Genomic DNA, 21,567 nt, shown 5'->3' with positions numbered 1-21,567 from the left:
CAACTCACTTCTGTGCTTCGTCCTCAACGGCCTTTCAGTTTCGTTTAAAATACCCGTGGCATACTTTTTCACGAGAAATTGCACTGGCCGCGAGCTGCACACGCTCATGCGACACGTCCTGAATGAAGTTGAAAACATTGGATTTTTCATCGTGCGCATTGTCACCGACAACCACAAGATCAATGTCTTAGCGTTCCAACTTCTATGCAACGGAAGCCTCACGCATTGCATTGAGCACCCAGGAACACCGAATCGAAAGCTTTTCTTAGCATTCGATCAGTGCCACTTGGTCAAAAACGTGCGCTCGCAGTTTCTATCGCGTGACATTGGAAAAGGCGGCGAAATAACGGCGAACCACTTGAAGAGCCTCTACAAAATGCAGCAAGGCAGCCTTGTAAAGCCAGTTCGATTTCTAACAAGAAAACACGTGTTCCCCACAAACATCGAAAAAATGAACGTAAAAAGAGCAATCCAAGTTTTGTCTCCTGCGGTGACAGCGGCACTGAAGCTCCTGCAAGAGCAAGCGGGCCACACATGCGACGCAAGTTTCGCGGGTGTCGGACCGACGGTTGAATTCATGGACACCGTGCACCGCTGGTTCATGCTCATGGACGTGAGCAATTGTACCCAGCACATACACCAGAACAATGCCGATTGCAAGCAGTTCGAATTTACAAGCGATGAACGGTTAATCTGGCTTGAAACAAGCTTCCTCGACTACCTGGCCGATCTCAAAAGCCAGTGCCTGGCGAAGAACTTCTTAACCAAGGAGACTTACGAAGGCCTGGTGATGACAACTCGTTCAAATGTTGAGTGCATTCGATATCTTCTTGAAGAGATGCGCTTTCACTTTGTTTTAACGAGAAAAATGTCGTCTGACCCAATCGAGTCGTTTTTTGGCTGGCTGAGGAAGTCAGCAGGTTCAAATGATCAAACGGATGCCCGAGCTGTTCTGTCAGGTATTGAGAAGACTCTGAAGACTGGCATCGCGTCGGCGGCTGGTACGAGCAACGTAATGGCAGCAGAAGGCAGCGATTACTTGTCAACGCTGCCGCAACAGAAAAACACAAGGGAAGGAACCAGCGAGGAATTCCCTGCAGATGCATGTAGAGAGCTCACAGAGCGACTCAAGCGAGGACAGCCTCTGCTTCCTACTCCAGATGTCGCAGCATTGGCTATGGTCGGCGGCTACTTGGCAAGAGTTGTACAAGAAAATATCAATTGCGAGGAGTGCGTCAGCCTGTTAAAAAAGCCAAACGCCTCGGCGCCCTCGGACTCGCTGATAAAGCACCAAGACCGCGGTGGACTCATCTACCCATCTGGACAACTTTTAGCGGTTCTCTACGCATTAGAGAAATTTATCGACGTTCTTCTCGCAAGAAGAAGGCACATGAATCAGCCTTTGAAGGAGGCTGTGAGTAATGCCGCTGCAATACTCCGCGAGCACAAAACCTTGATGTGCTCGACGCCAGGACACCAAGAGAACCTGCTGCAACTGTTGCTGACAAAGTTTTTTCGCCCAATATTCACAAATTTTGCAATGAAGGCGACAGACAAACACGACATGGCTAAAGTGTTTGAAATAAAACCGCTGTCACGAAAGACCCTCAAAATGTGAGCTATGATCTCACAGTTCGGCGCTTTTTGGTGAAGGGCTGGCTCTCCACAACATGTTATGTGTTGCTTACTTCCACTGCACATTGTGTACGAACATCAATTTAACGTGCGATTATATTTTATAATTCCATCTCAAATACGAACGCCAAACTTGTCTCCACGAGCGCGTGCGCAAGCGGCGGCGTCGCGTCGTCTGCTCTGGGACAGGGTATGGGAAGGCAGCGCGGTCTGGTGGCGGGCGCATGAACTAGGCGGTACAGACGGCGCGCTTTGTTCCCCCACTCAGTGGGCGGGCATGAAAAAATATAGGAGGCTATGATTGGTGCAAGTGATTCATGTTCCGGTGGCCTTCCGACACGGGCAAAAAATTTCACCAGAAATTGCACAACGACCTGACCAGCAGTTTTAACGCCATTACAGGGCGCCTATCAAGTTGACATTTCCTAATTCCCCAAGTTTTCCCCCAGTTTGAATCCAATTTGAATATTGTATGGAATATTTTATTTTGTTCAAAAAGAAAACAGAAGGAATATAATAAAATGCACAACGAACATAATATCTCCGAAAGCCCATTGCTCGAGTCGAATATTCAAATACGAATAAAGAGAGATGCATACGGAAGCAAATATTTTCGAATATGAGCTATTTCTATCAACTCACAGGAAGTTCATTGGTACGAGTGCCGAGCTTTGTCACAAGTGAGATTCTCTCAGCAGCTGGAAAGTCAACCTCAACTGTCCTGGCATACTCTCTGGCCCCGCACAATTAATGCTTCCGTGTTGCGTTTCACTGCTTTAAAGAGTTTATTTTGGTTCGCATGAGGGACACCTGCACCTCGACGTCAGCAAACACGTTTGTTTTTTGAGCTCATGCTCCTTTAAAGCGCCGTCGGCACACTTCCTTTCCCGTTCATTTCTCAATGCGTTGGCACTTTCCTCGTCTTCGTTCCGCCGCACGTTCGCCCCACGGAGCATTTGAAGCACCTTCTTGGTCAGTTGTACAGACAACGTCCGATTTTTCGGATTCCCTAGGGGCCGCTAAAACTTCCGAAAAATCGGGCAGTCTGAAAAAATGAATGCTGAAGGCATGCCTTTTACTACCCCCAAGAGCTCAAGTCGTCACCGGCACGACCGAAAAAAGCTCTGAAGGCCTACCAGTACACTTATTAGGCGTATTGATGCTCGCACTGTGATAGGAGGCGGCGGGTGCACGTGTTTTTATTTAAGGAATACATACCGTGCCCCGCGACAATTGCCCTATGCACTCTTGGTATGATCACCGCAATACTTCGCGTATGCTTCACCGCGTAACACTATTGTGCCGAGGCGAAGCTGACTTTCAAGAGCCGGCATTATGCAAGGCGCTGTGCTTTCCGAGCTTTGAAGCAATGCGCGAGGATTAGAAAGGCAGAGTCGGTGCCACTACTGACAGCGGCTGTATCTGACCTACGGTCACGGCAAAAAATCCGCAAAATTAGACAGCGAAGGGTTCTTGCGTCCGATATTTCAGACGTTCTTATACATTGACTCTATGGGGTACGTGGTGGTGCTGCGAAGCCGTCCAGGTTATTGGGAATGTCCCAAAAATAGGGCGTCCCGAAAATCGGTCGTTTACTGTACACTGGCAACTCCTCCAGCCGACGACACGGCGTCAAAAGGCTGTTTCACAGCCAGCATTAGCGCTACTTCCGTTCCCGTTCAATAAAATTACAGCTAATTTTTCCTGATAGAAGCACAAATTCCCCGAGTTTTCCCAGAGTATTTCAGGACTGCAAATCCCCGAGAATCTCCGGTTGGCAGACACCCTGCATTACTTTCAGAATAAATCCAAATGCATAATTGACTAACAAGATTTCACAAATTAAGGCTTTAACTAGTTATTTTTTGGCACATATTGGAAGTTACGACTTATAGCTGGCAAGTTTGAAAAGCATATATCCACTTGGAATAAATTTTGAGGATGGCACCAGTTTCGATACAAGCCTTCAAACTTGCAGTAAAAGATTTACTGTTCCATTTTTTTAACGAAACACCATTTTATGCATGGAAGCACAGGTATAACTGGAATGCCAATGTATTTTGTCACACACTATGGGAATCTTGAAACTGGTGTCATCCCGAGATTCATTCAAACGGATATGCCTTGTGAACTCTCTGGCTAAATTCATAAATGTCCACCACTTAGAGAAATGCAGTTCAAGGTCTAGAATTGTGGCGACTGCCACAGGAGATTTTTTAAAGTTTGTATAGTCTTAAAAAAAAAGTATGCATAGCAAAGAATATCTGCTGCTGCTATTAAATCACTATGCATGCAAGTATGGCATGCTCAGATGGATGCCAGTGATAAAATACAAGGAACACCAAATTTTTTTTATTCATTCTGGATTAAATAGCTGTAAAATGTACATTAAAAAGAAACCTTTAAAACTGCTCATACCATCTTGCTTTTCACACACTAAACCGGTAGTACAGAACAAGTGGCAGCTACTGCCTTGTCATACCATGCAGCCGATGGGGAAAAAATATTGCAAGGAACACAACAACAGATGGGTTTGCTACTATAAGTGCTCTCTTATAGTTTGTACTGGCAAATGGCTATGTGTACAAGCAAAGAGCAGCATTTATCATTTGGCTATGCAGAAGAAAACACATCTATTTGACGAAAATCCACCTTCTGACATGCCTATGTCTGATGTTGCAGATCACTGCTGCAACTTCATTAATATAAGCAATGATGACGTAGGTATGCAAACACACCACACATAGAAGGAACTAGACAGGCAATTCTGCTTTGCCATGACAAATCTCTCAGTAGACAGACAATAGACAAAAAGCAGACAAGAAAAAGAACTTTAGTCTATTACAGCTTATTGCTTAGGTATTATCTAGATCAGAGTAACAAGCAGAGGTAACTGCAGAATTTCTAACAATGTTTAAATAAAATTTTCCTTTCATGACACGGTCATTTTCAAAAAGCCGCAGTTTATCGCAATCCTGGTGTGGTTTGAAAGAGCTCTTTCTAGTATCCTGCAATATCTGGATGCAGTGAGTAACAGGGAAAAGACAGACAGCAGAGAAAGTGCAACTCAAAGGCAAGGGATGTTTCATTAAAGGCAGGTAGTATTTGTTGTACCGGGCAATAAAGCAAGATTTTTGTCTAAAATCCTTGACTGTACAGTTAAAAATTGGCATATGTTTGATGTGTACACAATGTAGTTGTATGTACAAATTTTTTAGGGTACCATGTGATCAACCAATTATATGGCTTGTGCGCTAATGTGGAAAATGTAGTGAATGTACTGAATGAGCAGGTGCAAAAAGCGGACGGGAGATTCCAGTGATGTGCCTGGTGCAAGTTGTATGGATGCTTGCTGCTGGAGCGATTCATAATTCTTGAGGCGCACTCTTAAAATGCCTCTTGTGTGGCTCTGCAGGGAAAAAGCAGTAGTAAACATTCAGGACATTAGATCACAACCACCACTGAAGTACATTTGTGTATAATGAAACCTCGAACTTCAATATAATGAAATACTTGATATAACAAATTATTTAACTTTTTATAACTTGTTATAAGACACCATGTATATTGAATTTTAATATATAACAAGGAGCGTTTATACAAGAGAAAAATAACCAAATTTCTCTGCCGCCACGAAGGAATACCGAGGCAATAAATGGAAATCGCCATGGATGCACATGGTAAAATGGTTGAATTACAAGGGGCTGCACGACATAAGAAGCAGTGTCCTGTTCCATACAAGGTCCAAGTGCAATAAGATCCTATAGTGCCACGCGAGCTGTATGCTTTAGGAGCTAGTTTCAAGCGTGCGAGGGTGCAGTAATGTGCTCAAGCGTGCACGAGTGGGGGACATGTTGATGCGTGTTTCCTTTTCTGGCATGGCCGTGGTTCCGCATGGCTGTCAGCGCAGCTGAGCAGACTGCGAACCCTGTTTTTGGGCGTGCCAAGATTGCATGGCATTATGTGCAATGTGTTCTCACAAATTTAGTACTGGAGGTTGCATATCTCGAATTTCTGAGACTCAATGAAGTAGGAGGCAGACAAAGCATTCACATCTCGCTGTTGGCACATTTCATGATGGCATTGTACTACTGAGTGTGACACTATCAGCTGCAGGGGTGGAGTGGACTTGAGAAATTGTGGCTGGCTTCGCTTAATTTGGACAGCTGATGTGAAGATATCATCGACATGGCATGAAACTATTTTTCATCACAGACTCTGAACTTCAACAAAATGAATTTTTCTCATTCAAATTCGTTTTTTCTGATTGTTAGACAATTCAGAAAATCTTGCAGCCCCTTCCCTGCAAGAAAAAAAAAAGAGAGAAGGCCGGTGACTACTTATTTGCATAAAGGTCGCATTTCAATACAACAAAATTTTGATATAACGAAGCAAATTGCCAATTTCACCGCCTTTCTTATATTGAGGTTTAACTATACAAATAATGTCTTTGCTTATCTGGAATCAATATACTCAATCAATCAATCAATATACCCCTCACACACAAACTCCAGCACTTCCAAGAGTCTAAGAATACATTCAGCCATATTTGAGCCTGATACTTGTTGAAGACTGTGCCAATGTTGCGAACTGCGAACTAAAGATCATAAAACCTGCAGCACATTGCTCCCGAAACTGATAAACCACCCTCTGAAATGGGCTGCTATCAGGAATACATTCAGCCCGTTATCTTTTATTTCATCTGCCCAACATGAAACTGCCCCTTGAATAAAAACTATAGCCTTCCTACATATAGAAAACCATGACCAAGTGTAATGAATGCTAACAAGTGCTCTTTCTTGTACAACTACAAACTTCCTGAAGCATGTTATCGATGCTCATGAAGGGGTTTGATTTTTACAACCTCATGAAGCAATGAATAACATAGGGGAATAAATATTTCACAATTTTATAGCATTTATTACACACGAGAATTCGTGATAAACTACAATTCGTAATAAAGGAAAATGAAACAGGCAGAAAAGACACCTTGCAACTGGTGCAAACCAGATATACGAATGTATATGTAGTACCGTGCCCAAGATGATTTGAAACATAGCCCATGGCCCAAATGAGCTCGGAGATTGTATGGCAGTGCTGACATATAGAAAATAAGTGCCCTAGACCTCTTCCCATTTGCAAAGAGTGCAACATCACTGTGAGTGCCTCTCCCATCCGCCACACCTCCGAAGAGGGCACTGGTTGGCAAAAAACGTTCATCCAGCAGCATCTCTTCGCATAGGAGCATTGCTTGTGCCTAATTTGCTGTGATCACAATTGAAGTGACAGATTATACTAATTTCGCTTTGAAAGTACTTGTCCTCGATATGCTGACACAGCAACATAGCATTGTTTCCAAGTGCATGGTGCCTATAAGTCAGCATATGGTGATTTCATAAGAATGGCTCTTCTGTAGATGAAAGTCACAAAAATTTCAATGACTTTTGAGTGCAAGTATTTTGCCACAAAAGAAGAACATTTGCCCCGTACCAAAACAACACTTCACATAAATGAATGGTCTTCGGACAATGCATAGCACAGACGGGAATGTACTTAATTTGTGTCCATTTTCACTGTGATGTTACATGGTATACAAGATTAACTTCGTCTACAATTATCAGGTATACCCAGTGGTGGCGCCTAAATTCCGATGGGGGGCACAATGCGAAAACAGCCTTTACCATACTCTACGTGCAAAGTAAAAAACTCCAGGTGGCTAAAGTGGTTTTCATATAAGACATCTTTGCTGATTAAGGATGTTAAACACAATATTTGAATTAATTTTACCTATTAGTCATTGCAATGCGAATGCACATAGCACATGCAAATAATTGATTATTTATTGTGCATTTACTTCGTTGTGCCTGCCCATTGCTGCTTTTAACTTTAGAAAACCCAGTTTTGCGTGTTTATGTGCATCATCACAGCATAAATTTCATTTCACAATGGTAAGTATAAAAAATAAGTACAAGAAGGAAATTCACTGTTTTAGTTAACCCGTTCCCTACATAGTTTTTTGGCCAAAAATAATACAAAGATACCGATTTTTTTTATTTGCCTATATAACTACAAATCTCGAAACAAGAAAATATCCTTAAAAGCACTTTATTTGTAAGATACATGCAAAATATTTTTTTGAAAGTACGGTGACAGGATTGGTTTCACTGCACTGCACAGCGAAGCATCTCCGACTTTCTGTAGTCCACGTTGCAAAAAATGTCTATTTAGAAATTCAATAACAATACTGTGACAAGTGGGGCTCATGCTTGTGGCAAGGGATGCCAGATCCCTAAATTATAGACTTGGTGTGGTACATTTCGAAGCATGGAATAGTGTAGAGTGCTACTCCACGTTCCTTGCACCAGGTATGTTTAGCAGTTGGCTTCACGGAGTAAAAGATCTGTTAGTTCATTCGTTAGAAACAATTCAAATACGGTGTACAGTTCCCGTCCTCTGTCACAGGTACCTTTGTGCCAGGCGTGGCCGTAAAAAAAAACCTTGTCTGCTGCTGACACGTTGAGACGCTGTCATCGTCCGAATCTGACGACTCAGAGAAGGTATGCTACTCAGTATCATCGCTGCCATTCTCAAAGGAAATTCAAACTTCTTCTTCCGATCAGAGTCCGACAAATCTTTCGCAAAATTGTTTTTCCTTTTTTCCAGAGAGAAGCCGTTGCCGGCACGTGCACACACAGAAGAGGACATCATTTTTAAATCCCAGTTGCCAGCATTGAAACGTTAATCGGCCAAAATGCAAGCTTTGAATGTGCTTTTTATTTTTTTACGGCGCCATCTGTTGAAGTCAAAAAGAACTAAACAAAATTCATCAGGGTAGCTTGACTGCAGCAGTGCACGAGCGTTTCTTCCAGCACGGATGACTACAGGTTGTCTTCGGTGGGAGGGGTACAAAGCGTGTGGACAAGCTCAGCTCGTCTACGGTAGGGAAAGGGTTAAGACCCATGAGATCTGCTATAAAGCGAAATAATTTTAGTAGGTTGCCTTTTGTACAATCCCCAATCCCGAAGTTTTTGTACATGCACAGCTTCTGCAGTGGTAAAACCATGTAGTAGCGCATGCACATTCCTTGTGTCGAGGGACACGCTATTCTAAGAATGTTAAAAGCATGCCAGGAGCTCATTTACAGTCACACCTTCAAGCTGATAGCTTATGCTTAAAATTTATTTTTCCTTCACACAGCACAGATGGCAATGAGATATATGTGTTTACTGATCAGCGCATCTCAATTATTTCCACCTGTACAAAAATGACAGGCCATGAAGTTCTGTCAACGCCTCGTCACTGCAACTGCCCCATTACACGTCAAGCACGTCCACATTCTCGCAGAGGAGATGCATTGCTAATCACACATTACACCAGCCACAAACACACGTCCATACAACAAAGTGGTCCATTTTCCTACGCAAAGGTGAGCTCATACCGTCCCCATTTTTCGCTGCACACTTTATCACACCGCAACAAATGTGGTGCATTTCTGAAGAAAAGTTAATGTCTCTATCCTTCATGGCACAGTCCACCACAAACTACCATGTTGTTCACTTCCGCAAGTAATAACGCCAGCATTGCCATCATCTCCATCATACAGTTTACTACACACCAATGCTCCTCGGCACACAATACTGATAATCTGGCTGACAGGATGATTGTGGAGGTACATGGAGAAAAAAAAAAAGAAAGCGTCCATGTGGTGCACACCCACATTAAGCCCTATGCGAGTGCACCGCACCAAGAGCTGGTGGAGGTGGCATTTTGCCAACCAAAGCCACTGCATGTGCACGGGTGATGTCCCACTGTGACATCACCAATGCCACGACGTACTCAAGGAGACGTCTATAACAGGTAGGACCCCTGTTTACAAGAATAGTGGCAAGTCAGGAAGCATCATTCAGCACCATTTGTGGCCATGACAGTGGATGTGGGACATCCATTAAGCTGCAGCTGTCACAAAGCATATTATCTTCGGAGCATGCAACTGGCCAATATATGCTACCTTCCGAAGTTGAGACCTTCGCTATGCAAGGAGTGAGAACAACTAGGGGAATCAAGGAACTCAGCTCTTTAGTAAAAGACTAAGGAAAGCACAGGGGAAATTACATGTTCTTATATTAGGGGTGTGCAAATACAGTCAAATCTCAATAGTTCAAACTTGAAGGGGACCGAAAATTTGTTTGAATTAAAAGAAGTTCGAATTAAAGGAAGCTAACTGAGTGAAGGACTTAACTGCAGTGGCGCATGTTCACTGAGCTAACACATGAGTGGGAAGTTCCACAAGGCTTATTCACACGTATTTACAAATTGCAGTGAGTTATTAAGGGGATCAATGCTTGTACTGTGATAGGAGACGGCGGGTGCACGCGTGTATAATTAAACGGCCCCTCACCAGGCCCCATAGCAAATTTTGGTTATATGTTGGAACTTGTTACGTGTCCTCTAGGGAGCGTTTTGCAGCAAAAATTTTTCATATCAGCTGATTAATAGCTGAGATAGAAACATTTCACTACAGCGAACCCATGATTTCAGGACGCAAGCTCCACTGCCAAGTGAAATACTCTCTCCAGTTGCCCCGTCTGGCCTCTGCACGTGAAATTCCTTCCCTGCTTTCTCCCATACCAGACCTTGAGGATCGTGTGAAGCATATGTCATGGGCCCCGTCTTCATTTATTTTCTCCTCGCTTTTTTGCAGCGCGGTGCACTTCCCCTGACACTGTCGCACGCGAGCTGTTGTGACCGTCTCGTTTCGTGCAGCACATAATTTTGCACGCTGTGCATGAGGACACCTGACTAGTGGTATAAGTCAGTGCTACACAAATACTGAGGCACACACAAGCAGATCATAGAGCATGATCCTGCGCTGATACACGGTAGAAAATGAGTTTCGGTGTCTGTGCGTGCGACTGCACGACGTGGGAACAAGCAGACGAAACAGGAGTACATCTCTCTTGCTGCGGTGCAAAGTATAACAAAAACATGCAGACATTCGGTGTGCATGTTTTATTATTTCTCCAAGCTTTAATCCTTCCATTCAAGCAATGTATTACACAAGTAACAGATGTTGCCTTGAATAATTCTCGAAGTCACATGTCACCACGAGCGACATCACAGTGCAAACACGTGTGTGTAGGCGCACTAGCATGTGTACATCATCCTCCGGATTGGAGCGTGGCGGCCGTGAGGAGAAGGGAAAATTGCGTTCAATTTCAAATTTCAGATTTCGCGGCACGTAGCGATGTAATACTTTGCAGACTTGATCGTTATCATGCAGTGTATGCTCTGGGCTTGTCGATTTAAAATGGTCAGACCTGGTGAGGGGCCCTTTAAAGGAAACACACCATGTCCGGTAACAATTGCCCCTTCAAATTTTCTGTATGCTTCACACATAAAATTCCTGTATTGGGGCAAAGTTGAATTTTGGCATCTGACATAATGCAACGCGCCATGCTTTCCGCACTCTGAAGCCATTGGCGAGGATTATAAAGGCGGAGTCGGCACCATTGCTAACGGCAGCGAATTGTTTCAATGAAAAACACAGCACCGAACAGCAAAAAGCTTAATAGCGAACATCGAAGTAGGTAGGCCTAGCGTTGCCGCGGTGTGGCTACGGCTGCCAGCGGATGGATGGATGCTACGAGTGTCCCCTTTGGAACGGGGTGGTGGGTTGCGCCACTAAGCTCTTATGTGGCCTAATGTCCTACCTATGTTAAAGGAAAAAAAAAAAACCCCACGATGAATTCCCATAACCAAACTTTTTGAACCCCTGTTGTGAACTTAGTTTTTGCATGACTCCATTGTTTGTCGTTTCCCTACTGTTATTCCACCACTCTTCCAATCGTCACTTACTAATCTCTACTGCAGACCTGTTTACATTCCCCCTGCTCTCGCTAAACCCAAGGGCTTCAAGGAGGCCAGAGATGCCTAAATCAACCACTGGGCAGATATCTTCACATTCTAATAAAACATGCTCCATCACTTCCCTAGCTTTACCGCAGCAAGCACATGCTTCTTCTTCCCTTCCTTTCTACATCTTGCTTTATAAGTGCGTGTTCTAAGTCATCCTGATCTCCCTTCGAAATATAAAGAGCTTCCCCCTTTGAGTTACCATAAATTGTTTCTTTCCTGACTTCGTTTTTTCCTCTTAAGTAGTTACTCATAGCAGGTTTCTTTTTCATTGCAACCACCCATGATATTATCTCAGCCTCTCTTACTTTCCATTTGATGTTCTTTGTTGCCAAGTTGCTCACCATACAGGTCGCATACTTGCTGGTAAGCTTCCTAGTTCTCTTCCTCCACTGTGAATCAACGTTTTTCCTGTACGAATACCTGAAAACTCGTGTTTCTTACATATCCCTCAGTCGCTCTTCACAATCAATTTCACTGACAGCATTTCTCACTTCAAAGCTTGTCCAACCCTGCACACTTCATTTGTAGTCTTCCTGTGAGCGGCCAATGCGAGGCAACCCACTGACCTTTGGTTTGCCATCAAGTCCCTATTGTACCCCTGATTTCGAGAACAACCACATTTCCAACTGTAAGTCCTGGAGCCATTACACCTTTCCACATACCCAGGAGCACCTCGTACCTATTGTATCCCCATAGTAATCTGTGTTTCATTATGGCCACAATTATCTTCCCCTTTGCTGTTATTGTTTCTTCCTGTGTTTCCAGATATCTATCGTCTTTGTTTATCAATATACCAAGGTATTTATATTCTTTTACTCGTGGTACTTCCTGGCCCTGAACACCGTCTATGCAGTGTTTTCATTGAATACCATAATACCTGATTTTTTAACGCTATATTTCAGACCCAAATTCTCGCCTTCGTGTTTACAGATATTAACCAGACATTGCATATCACTTTGCTTGTTAGCTAGCAACACAATGTCGTCCGCGTAAAACAAACCTGGAAGCTGCTGCTCTACTACTGTACCCGTCTGTATTCTCGCCTTCCTGCCTACAGATATTAACCAGACGTTGCATATCACTTTGCTTTTTAGCTAGCAACACAATGTCGTCCGCGTAAAACAAACCTGGAAGCTGCTGCTCTACTACTGTACCCGTCTGTATGAGAGATTAAACCCAATATTACTTCTGGCGCCCTCTCCATCCTCACCATGTACATCATAAACAGCAGTGGGGATAAGGGCACCCCTGCCTCAGTCCCCTGTTGATATCAACTTTCTCCTTGCTTCTCATCCCTTCCCATTCAATGCAAATGGTATTTTCTAGGTAAATCTCTCTCAAAAGCTGTATACAATCATTACCCACGCCTTCCCCTTCCAGAATATTCCACAAAATGTTGCCGTCTATGTTGTCATACGCTCCTGTAATGTCTACAAAGGCCACATATAACGGTCTGCTTTCTACTTTTGATATTTCAATACACTGAGTAAGAACAAATAAGTTATCATCGAAATGCCTACCTATTCCGAAGCCATTCTGAAGTTCTCCCAAAATGCCATTATTCTCTGCCCATGCTTGCAGTTTTAATTTGATTGCCTGCATTGCTAGCCTGTATATTACCGATGTAATGGTCAACAGTCTATACAAGTGAATTCTATCTTTCTCCCTCTTACCTTTATAAATTAAATTCATTCTACTTTGTCGCCAACTGTCTGGTATTTGTCTATCTTTTAAAGTTTTTTTCCACTGCTTTCACCAGAGCTTCCTTACTTTTTGGTCCTAGTTCATTAATAAGCCAAACGGGAACCTCATCTAGCCCTGTAGCTGTGCGCTTTGGAATTTTCTCTTCAGCTTTCTTCCAGCTGAAATTTGTCTGCAACCAGCCCCTTTTCGATCCGGTTCTCTTTCATGCTCTTTTTTCCCTCAAGTAAGACCTCATCATGGCCTTGGAAAGATTCCGCTGTTATTTTTCGTATGGAATTGAATGCTGCGTCCCCTTCCAGTTAGTTTCCATCTTCGTCTAGGATATGTTGTTGTATTGTTCCAGGCTTCCTGCCCAATAAGCTTATGTGGTTCCAAAATATTCTAGGTGCGGCCTTCTTTTTCTCACGTATTTCTGACAACCAACGTTCACTTTCATTTTTTACCTTTGTTTGCACCAGTATTTGAACCACAGATTTTTTTCTCATGGTATATTTCCCATTTTCTGGCTACTTCATCCTGCAGCAACTGCGCTTTTTTTGCCAGCCTGTGCTCTCAGGAGGCCTCCTGTTGTTCGGCGATCGCTTCTCGTATCTCCTTGTTCCACCACCTTTTCGGTTCCTTTTTTCCCTTTCCATCAATCATGTTGCTTCTCTTTCCGTATTTCTGTCATTGTTACAGTCAGAAGCTCACCATATTCCCGCTCTTTGCTTGGTCATTTGCTAAATTCTTCCTCGACTCTTGCGACTATATTTGTTATTTGCTCAGCGTTCAAATTTAAACAGGCCAATTTGTGCTCCTTGCTCTCCTTTGCAACTACATTTCCAGTTTTCAATATGATGCATTTATCGTCACTCTCTATGCTGCTATACCCTTTCTGCTTAACGACAATTTCTCTCAACTTATCGTGAATTCCTTCTGTCATCAGGCAGTAATCAATGGTCGATTGCGGATTTCCCACTTCCCACGTTGTCTGCCCTTCATACTTAGGCCATGTATTCATGATAACGAGGTTATGTTGTTCACAAAGATCTAGCATTGATTTCCCGTTGTTGTCGGTATAGCCATACAGATCCTGTGTGTGGGAATTCATGTCACCTAATAGGATAATTTCGGCATCATTCCTGAAACCCTTAATATCAACACTTCGGTATTCCACTAACTCTTGATTCTTCTCTCTGCAATTATTTCCGGTCCACGAATAGGTTACGTCCAGCCAAGCTTTCTTTCCACTCATTGTACATGACAACCAAAGATGCTCTTGACAGTTTGAATTTAGTCTTTTCCATTTGGCTCCCTGATGGATGAGCGTTCAGACTCCACCACCCTTTCTTTCCAATTTAGTTCTGTTAAACCCTTCCCAAACATAGTTCTCAATCACTGGCGGCTCTTCCGAGTCTCTAAGGTGCGTTTCTGTAACCGCATGCACCCCTATTTATTCTCTATCTAACTGCTCCTCAATCTCTACCCACTTTTCCTTTCTTCTGCTGCCCTGGATGTTTATGTAGCCTATTGCATGGCGAGCTCTCTTTCTTGCTTTCCTCCTTTTTCTCTTGATGGCGATGCTATTCCAAGGTTCCCCTAGGGGACTTTCTCCATTACTACTTACATTGGCCTCCTGATCACCTGCAGGCCCCCCAAAAAGCAACCGCACGACCAGCAAGTCGCCAGCCCACTTCTCGTCCAAGCCTGTGATTGAAGTGGATCCCGTCTCGTTGGAAACCACCACACCATCTCACTTCCCTGTTATTCCAGTAGTGGATCTACGTGCGAGAGCACCAGCTCGAGGCGGCGAAATAATTAAAATTGTGGTGGTGGCTTTGACTAATGCCATTTCGGACCTGCGGTCATGGCAGAAAAGTCCGGAAAATCGGACGGCGAAGGTTTCTAGCGTCCGAAATTTCCGACGTTTTTATACATTGACTCTATGGGGTACATTGTGGTGCCGCAACACTAACAGAAGTCACTAAACCGTCACTAACAGAAGTGATCGGTGATGTGCACCTGCACACACCTGCGCACAAATTTCTGCCACTCTTTTTTTTTTTTTTTCGTTTATTCGCACGCGACATTGAGGAGTCTCTCCTAAGCTCATCCTCCATGGTGGGGTCAGAGTAATGCTGGTTGGAGGCGCAGCCACGTGATTTGGCGCACTACTGAGAGCATTGTCGGAGTGCAGTATGTTTGAATTAACAGTTGCAAATGATTGCACGTTCAAATTACCGGGCGTCTTCACCTACTGGAAGACACATCAACTTTGATGGGACCATGGCGTCAGTTTGAATAAACCGAATATTCGAATTAAGCAGGTTCGAGTTAACGAGGTTCGACTGGGGTGACTTTTGAGAACAAATTGAATACGAACTGAATAGTGCCAGAACTGAATCAAACTGAACATAGAATATTTTTTGAAGAGTTTTAGGATAATGAAAACCATTACCACAATTAATATAAAACGACGTTCCCGTCCTAGCATTCTTAAAAAGCAAGCTTCTGTCATACATAGTACATTATGAAGCACTGTTTATTAAAAGCACAAATGGAACGTTAGGAGCAAGTAAGTAGTTTAGTCATATGCATTTGGCTTGTCAGAGGGAGCGAATGACTTCTGCACAGCCTGTAAAGTATGGCTACCTAAGTGACCTAACATGCTCCACTGCACACGTTCTCATGTTTTATGTTTATACTATGTCCATGGGGGTGAAAATTTACTGTTCTTTTGCTCCAATATTATGTACATTTGGGTGTAGTTGACGTTCCTAAATATTTAAGAAGTATTCGAAAAATATTTGCATTTATAAATAGTGATTATACAATTTGAATAATGAATCTTCAAATGATTCGTTATTCGAAAGTTTCAAATATTCGCACACTCCTACCTTATATGACTATTACTTTCTTGAACTGTATAGTTAATTATGGAAAAGAAATAAATATGCAATAAAATTTCACATTCGTAATAAACGAATAACAAAAATGAAAATAGAAGACAACTAGGTGCTGGTTGGAGTCAAACCTACAGACTTCACTACATGTGCAGTACTCTACCAAATGAGTTACAGTGACGGTTATTCCTTCATCCACTTTCTTCAGCATTTATGGACACATATTATAACCTAGCCCTGGGAGCATTGGCCAGCACTACCTGTAGCCATGGCGACAGATGTGAAACATCTGTTAAACCAGAGGTGTATACTATGTACATGTCACTTATGTACCATCAGCATCAAATGAAACCTGAACATCGGAGAGCATAACTGAAGTTATAGTGCGCACCGTCCAGTCATCCCCATTGGCAGGCACGCTCATCCGGTTTGAACACACTGTGCGATGATGCTCCCCTTTTCATTTCTGTTCTAGCTCCCTTTTATTTGAAAGCGACAAATGAAAAACCAAAGAAAACAGAAGCTAAAATATCACAATATAGGGCGAGTAGCATCACCCAGTGCAGCAAAAGGATATGTGCTATATCGGCGTCAAATGAAACGTGAACGGAGTTTGTGCCAGTCAGCATTATTGCACCGTCATCTTTTCTAACCTTCAAATAAAAGGGAGCCCCAGAACAGAAACGAAAATATCGCAGCACGAAGGGAACATCATCACGCAGGGCAGTCAAACTGGAAGTGTGTGCCTGTCGATGGTGATGACTGGACAGCGTGCAGTTTACCTTGAGTTAGGCACTCCGCTATTCAAGTTTCATTTGACACCGACAGTACCACACATTAGTGATGTCTGCTGGGTAAATGATGTGGTGACATGCACTCCACTGCCGCCTTTTCTTTGCACATAGTGGTGCTATATGATTGCTACACTCTGGGACTTGTCTGAATTTACCTATGTGCCAGCAAATACCTCCAAATTAACTAGCGTCTGATGCTAATGCATGTTTCCTGGGACGAGGTAGACAGTCTAAATTATCAGAGTTTTTGGGTTAACACAGGTCAAATTAAGGAGCTTTCACAGTATGGTGCATACTGAAAGCGATGGCCCCTGTCAGCGAGTGCAATATTCTACTCATTGACACATCACTATGTTGAATTTCTTCGCATTTCTGAACCAGAATTCTGACATTAGCATTATATAGACCACTTACATTATTTACAAAACTGAAGCCGCTGACATATTTAAGTACCACTGTTCTGTACAACTCATTAAACATATTAAGAACTTCAGACAGAAGTGATGCTAACCTGTTGGTATTGGCCACAGACTCTTCTTCCAACTCCATGTTCATTTCGAGTTCCAGATCGTCTCGGCCATACTCAAAGCTGTTCGCACTGTATGAAAAAATACAGGTTACAAATCTATAAAGATGCGCATTAGAACAGTAAGCAATTAGATCATAGCAATCACAGTCTAAGAAAGGCCACAGACTTCTACAAGCTTTGGGAAAAGAAATAGTTTTTAGATACTTCCATATTTATTTGTTTGCATTTTGCTACACAACTGTGAAGTAAAATGCCTTGATTAGCTCTAGCTTTCCTTTTCTTTTTTTTTTTTACGAAAGTAACACTACAGCACACTTTTTCCAAAAACACACAAATATGCTAAATAAGGTAACACATCAAAAATAACTCCTTTTCAATAACAACGAAATAGTTCAACACAGTTACTCAAGACATACGAAGAGTACTAACAGACCACATTAAATTGACAGTATTATCTCTCCGTTTAATCTTAAAAACAATGAATAAGCTTGTTTGGTCAAAGTCTCCAAGCGAACAGCTACTCAAGCTGCAAAGAAATCAATCTTCACTTACTATTATTCGTGTCCAACGAGGGAGCTCTGCCAGATTTTCTAGCAATGTTTCTATGAAAAAAACCCCACAGGCTTGCCACTTAATGTAATTTCTGTGGCATGTTACATCACTGAAGAAACTTTGCCCATAAATATGACAGAGTATTTTTCTTTCCTAACTCAAAACATTTGTCTTTTTTTTTCTGTTTAAGCTTGCTCATACAAGCTAGATTCAGTTGTTATAACAAATAATGTGGCATGAAGGCATTGTGAAAAGCAATTTTATCACTTTGACACACAAATTTGATGATGCACAGATGTCTATAGTTATAGTTAATATAATGATCTGCGAGTGTGCTGTACTTGATTCACTATAAAGGGACACTAAAGGACACTAAACAACTTTAGACAAATGAAGTTATTTTTCAATTTCAAGGTCACAGGTTGATCAGTAGAAAAATAACCAAAGTCTAAACTCCCCCCCCCCCTCTTTTGCCGGAATGCCAGCACGTCAGTGTGACATCACGGATTTCAGTATGATGCAGCAGAAATTCTCTTTAACTTGCTAACTTTGGTCTTTAGCTCCTTTAAAATGAAATACACTCCATTTTGTAGCCCAAAAAATTAACTAGGCCTGAGGAGATGGCATCAAAATCCTCGAAGTCAGTAAGCTGGAGCAAGAACTTGAAGATGGCATTGGCCATCATCATCATCATCATCATCAGCCTAGTTACGCCCACTGCAGGGCAAAGGCCTCTCCCATACTTCTCCAACTACCCCGGTCATGTACTAATTGTGGCCATGTTGTCCCTGCAAACGTCTTAATATCATCTGCCCACCTAACTTTCTGCCGCCCCCTGCTACGCTTTCCTTCCCTTGGAATCCAGTTTGTAACCCTTAATGACCATCGGTTATCTTCCCTCCTCATTACATGTCCTGCCCATGCCCATTTCTTTTTCTTGATTTCAACTAAGATGTCATTAACTCGCGTTTGTTCCCTCACCCTATCTGCTCTTTTCTTATCCCTTAACGTTACACCCATCATTCTTCTTTCCATAGCTCGTTGCGTCGTCCTCAATTTAAGTAGAACCCTTTTCGTAAGCCTTCAGGTTTCTGCCCCGTACGTGAGTACTGATAAGACACAGCTGTTATACACTTTTCTCTTGAGGGATAATGGCAACCTGCTGTTCATGATCTGAGAATGCCTGCCAAATGCACCCCAGCCCGTTCTTATTCTTCTGGTTATTTCAGTCTCATGATCCGGATCCGTGGTCACTACCTGCCCTAAGTAGATGTATTCCCTTACCACTTCCAGTGTTTCGCTACCTATCGTAAACTGCTGTTCTCTTCCGAGACTGTTAAACAGTACTTTAGTTTTCTGCAGATTAATTTTCAGACCCACCCTTCTGCTTTGCCTCTCCAGGTCAGTGAGCATGCATTGCAATTGGTCTCCTGAGTTACTAAGCAAGGCAATATCATCAGCGAATCGCAAGTTGCTAAGGTATTCTCCATCAACTTTTATCCCCAATTCTTCCCACTCCAGGCCTCTGAATACCTCCTGTAAACATGCTGTGAATAGCATTGGAGATATCGTATCTCCCTGCCTGACGCCTTTCTTTATAGGGATTTTGTTGCTTTCTTTGTGGAGGACTACGGTGGCTGTGGAGCCGCTATAGATATCTTCCAGTATTTTTACATATGGCTCATCTACACCCTGATTCCGTAATGCCTCCATGACTGCTGAGGTTTCGACTGAATCAAACGCTTTCTCGTAATCAATGAAAGCTATATATAAGGGTTGGTTATATTCTGCACATTTCTCTATCACTTGATTGATAGTGTGAATATGGTCTATTGTTGAGTAGCCTTTACGGAATCCTGCCTGGTCCTTTGGTTGACAGAAGTCTAAGGTGTTCCTGATTCTATTTGCGATTACCTTAGTAAATATTTTGTAGGCAACGGACAGTAAGCTGATCGGTCTATAATTTTTCAAGTCTTTGGCGTCCCCTTTCTTATGGATTAGGATTATGTTAGCGTTCTTCCAAGATTCCGGTACGCTCGAGGTTATGAGGCATTGCGTATACAGGGTGGCCAGTTTCTCTAGAACAATCTGACCACCATCCTTCAACAAATCTGCTGTTACCTGATCCTCCCCAGCTGCCTTCCCCCTTTGCATAGCTCCTAAGGCTTTCTTTACTTCTTCTGGCGTTACCTGTGGGATTTCGAATTCCTCTAGGCTATTCTCTCTTCCACTATCGTCGTGGGTGTCACTGGTACTGTATAAATCTCTATAGAACTCCTCAGCCACTTGAACTATCTCATCCATATTAGTAACGATATTGCCGGCTTTGTCTCTTAACGCACACATCTGATTCTTGCCTATTCCTAGTTTCTTCTTCACTGTTTTTAGGCTTCCTCCGTTCCTGAGAGCCTGTTCAATTCTATCCATATTATAGTTCCTGATGTCCGCTGTCTTACGCTTGTTGATTAACTTAGAAAGTTCTGCCAGTTCTATTCTAGCTGTAGGATTAGAGGCTTTCATACATTGGCGTTTCTTGATCAGATCTTTCGTCTCCTGCGATAGCTTACTGGTTTCCTGTCTAACGGCGTTACCACCGACTTCTATTGCGCACTCCTTAATGATGCCCATGAGGTTGTCGTTCATTGCTTCAACACTAAGGTCCTCTTCCTGAGTTAAAGCCAAATACCTGTTCTGTAGTTTGATCCGGAATTCCTCTAGTTTCCCTCTTACCGCTAACTCATTGATTGGCTTCTTGTGTACCAGTTTCTTTCGTTCCCTCCTCAAGTCTAGGCTAATTCGAGTTCTTACCATCCTGTGGTCACTGCAGCGTACCTTGCCGAGCACGTCTACATCTTGAATGATGCCAGGGTTCGCGCAGAGTATGAAGTCGATTTCATTTCTAGTCTCACCATTCGGGCTCCTCCACGTCCACTTTCGGCTAACCCGCTTGCGGAAAAAGGTATTCATTATCCGCATATTATTCTGTTCTGCAAACTCTACTAATAATTCTCCTCTGCTATTCCTAGAGCCTATGCCATATTCCCCCACTGACTTGTCTCCAGCCTGCTTCTTGCCTACCCTGGCATTGAGGTCGCCCATCAGTATAGTGTATTTTGTTTTGACTTTACTCATCGCCGATTCTACGTCTTCATAAAAGCTTTCGACTTCCTGGTCATCATGACTAGATGTAGGAGCGTAGACCTGTACAACCTTCATTTTGTACCTCTTATTAAGTTTCACAACAAGACATGCCACCCTCTCGTTAATGCTATAGAATTCCTGTATGTTACCAGCTATTTCCTTATTAATCAGGAATCCGACTCCTAGTTCTCGTCTCTCCGCTAAGCCCCGGTAACACAGTACATGCCCGCTTTTTAGCACTGTATATGCTTCTTTTGTCCTCCTAACCTCACTGAGCCCTATTATATCCCATTTACTACCCTCTAATTCCTCCAATAACACTGCTAGACTCGCCTCACTAGATAGCGTTCTAACGTTAAACGTTGCCAGGTTCAGATTCCAATGGCGGCCTGTCCGGAGCCAGGTATTCTTAGCA

General features: G+C 42.9%; 2 protein-coding genes across 2 annotated transcripts in view; one reads left to right on the top strand and one right to left on the bottom strand.

Moving 5' to 3' along the window:
* Positions 1 to 334: 334 nt before the first annotated feature.
* LOC140215261 (uncharacterized) lies at positions 335 to 1,864 on the top strand. The gene has a single exon (XM_072285910.1). The coding sequence runs from the start codon at positions 377 to 379 to the stop codon at positions 1,616 to 1,618; it is 1,242 nt and encodes a 413-aa protein (XP_072142011.1). The 5' UTR covers positions 335 to 376; the 3' UTR covers positions 1,619 to 1,864.
* Positions 1,865 to 3,971: 2,107 nt separating this feature from the next.
* The window catches only part of Maf1 (repressor of RNA polymerase III transcription Maf1), a 42,585-nt gene continuing 24,989 nt past the window's right edge, over positions 3,972 to 21,567 (bottom strand). Inside the window, exons 5-6 of the mRNA XM_050192392.3 lie at positions 17,442 to 17,528; positions 3,972 to 5,044 (exon numbers count right to left, since the gene is read on the bottom strand). Of these exons, the coding sequence (XP_050048349.1) occupies positions 5,023 to 5,044; positions 17,442 to 17,528 (109 nt within the window). The 3' untranslated portion in view covers positions 3,972 to 5,022. The remainder of the gene's footprint in view (positions 5,045 to 17,441; positions 17,529 to 21,567) is intronic.

The sequence above is a fragment of the Dermacentor andersoni genome, chromosome 1, assembly GCF_023375885.2.
Source record: "Dermacentor andersoni chromosome 1, qqDerAnde1_hic_scaffold, whole genome shotgun sequence".
In the NCBI taxonomy this organism is placed as follows: Eukaryota; Metazoa; Arthropoda; class Arachnida; order Ixodida; family Ixodidae; genus Dermacentor; species Dermacentor andersoni.
This window is presented reverse-complemented; position numbering and strand designations above follow the sequence as displayed.

Coding starts and splice junctions, on each gene's coding strand:
- LOC140215261 (XM_072285910.1), top strand. CDS start 377: ATGCAGCAAGGCAGCCTTGTAAAGCCAGTTCGATTTCTAACAAGAAAA.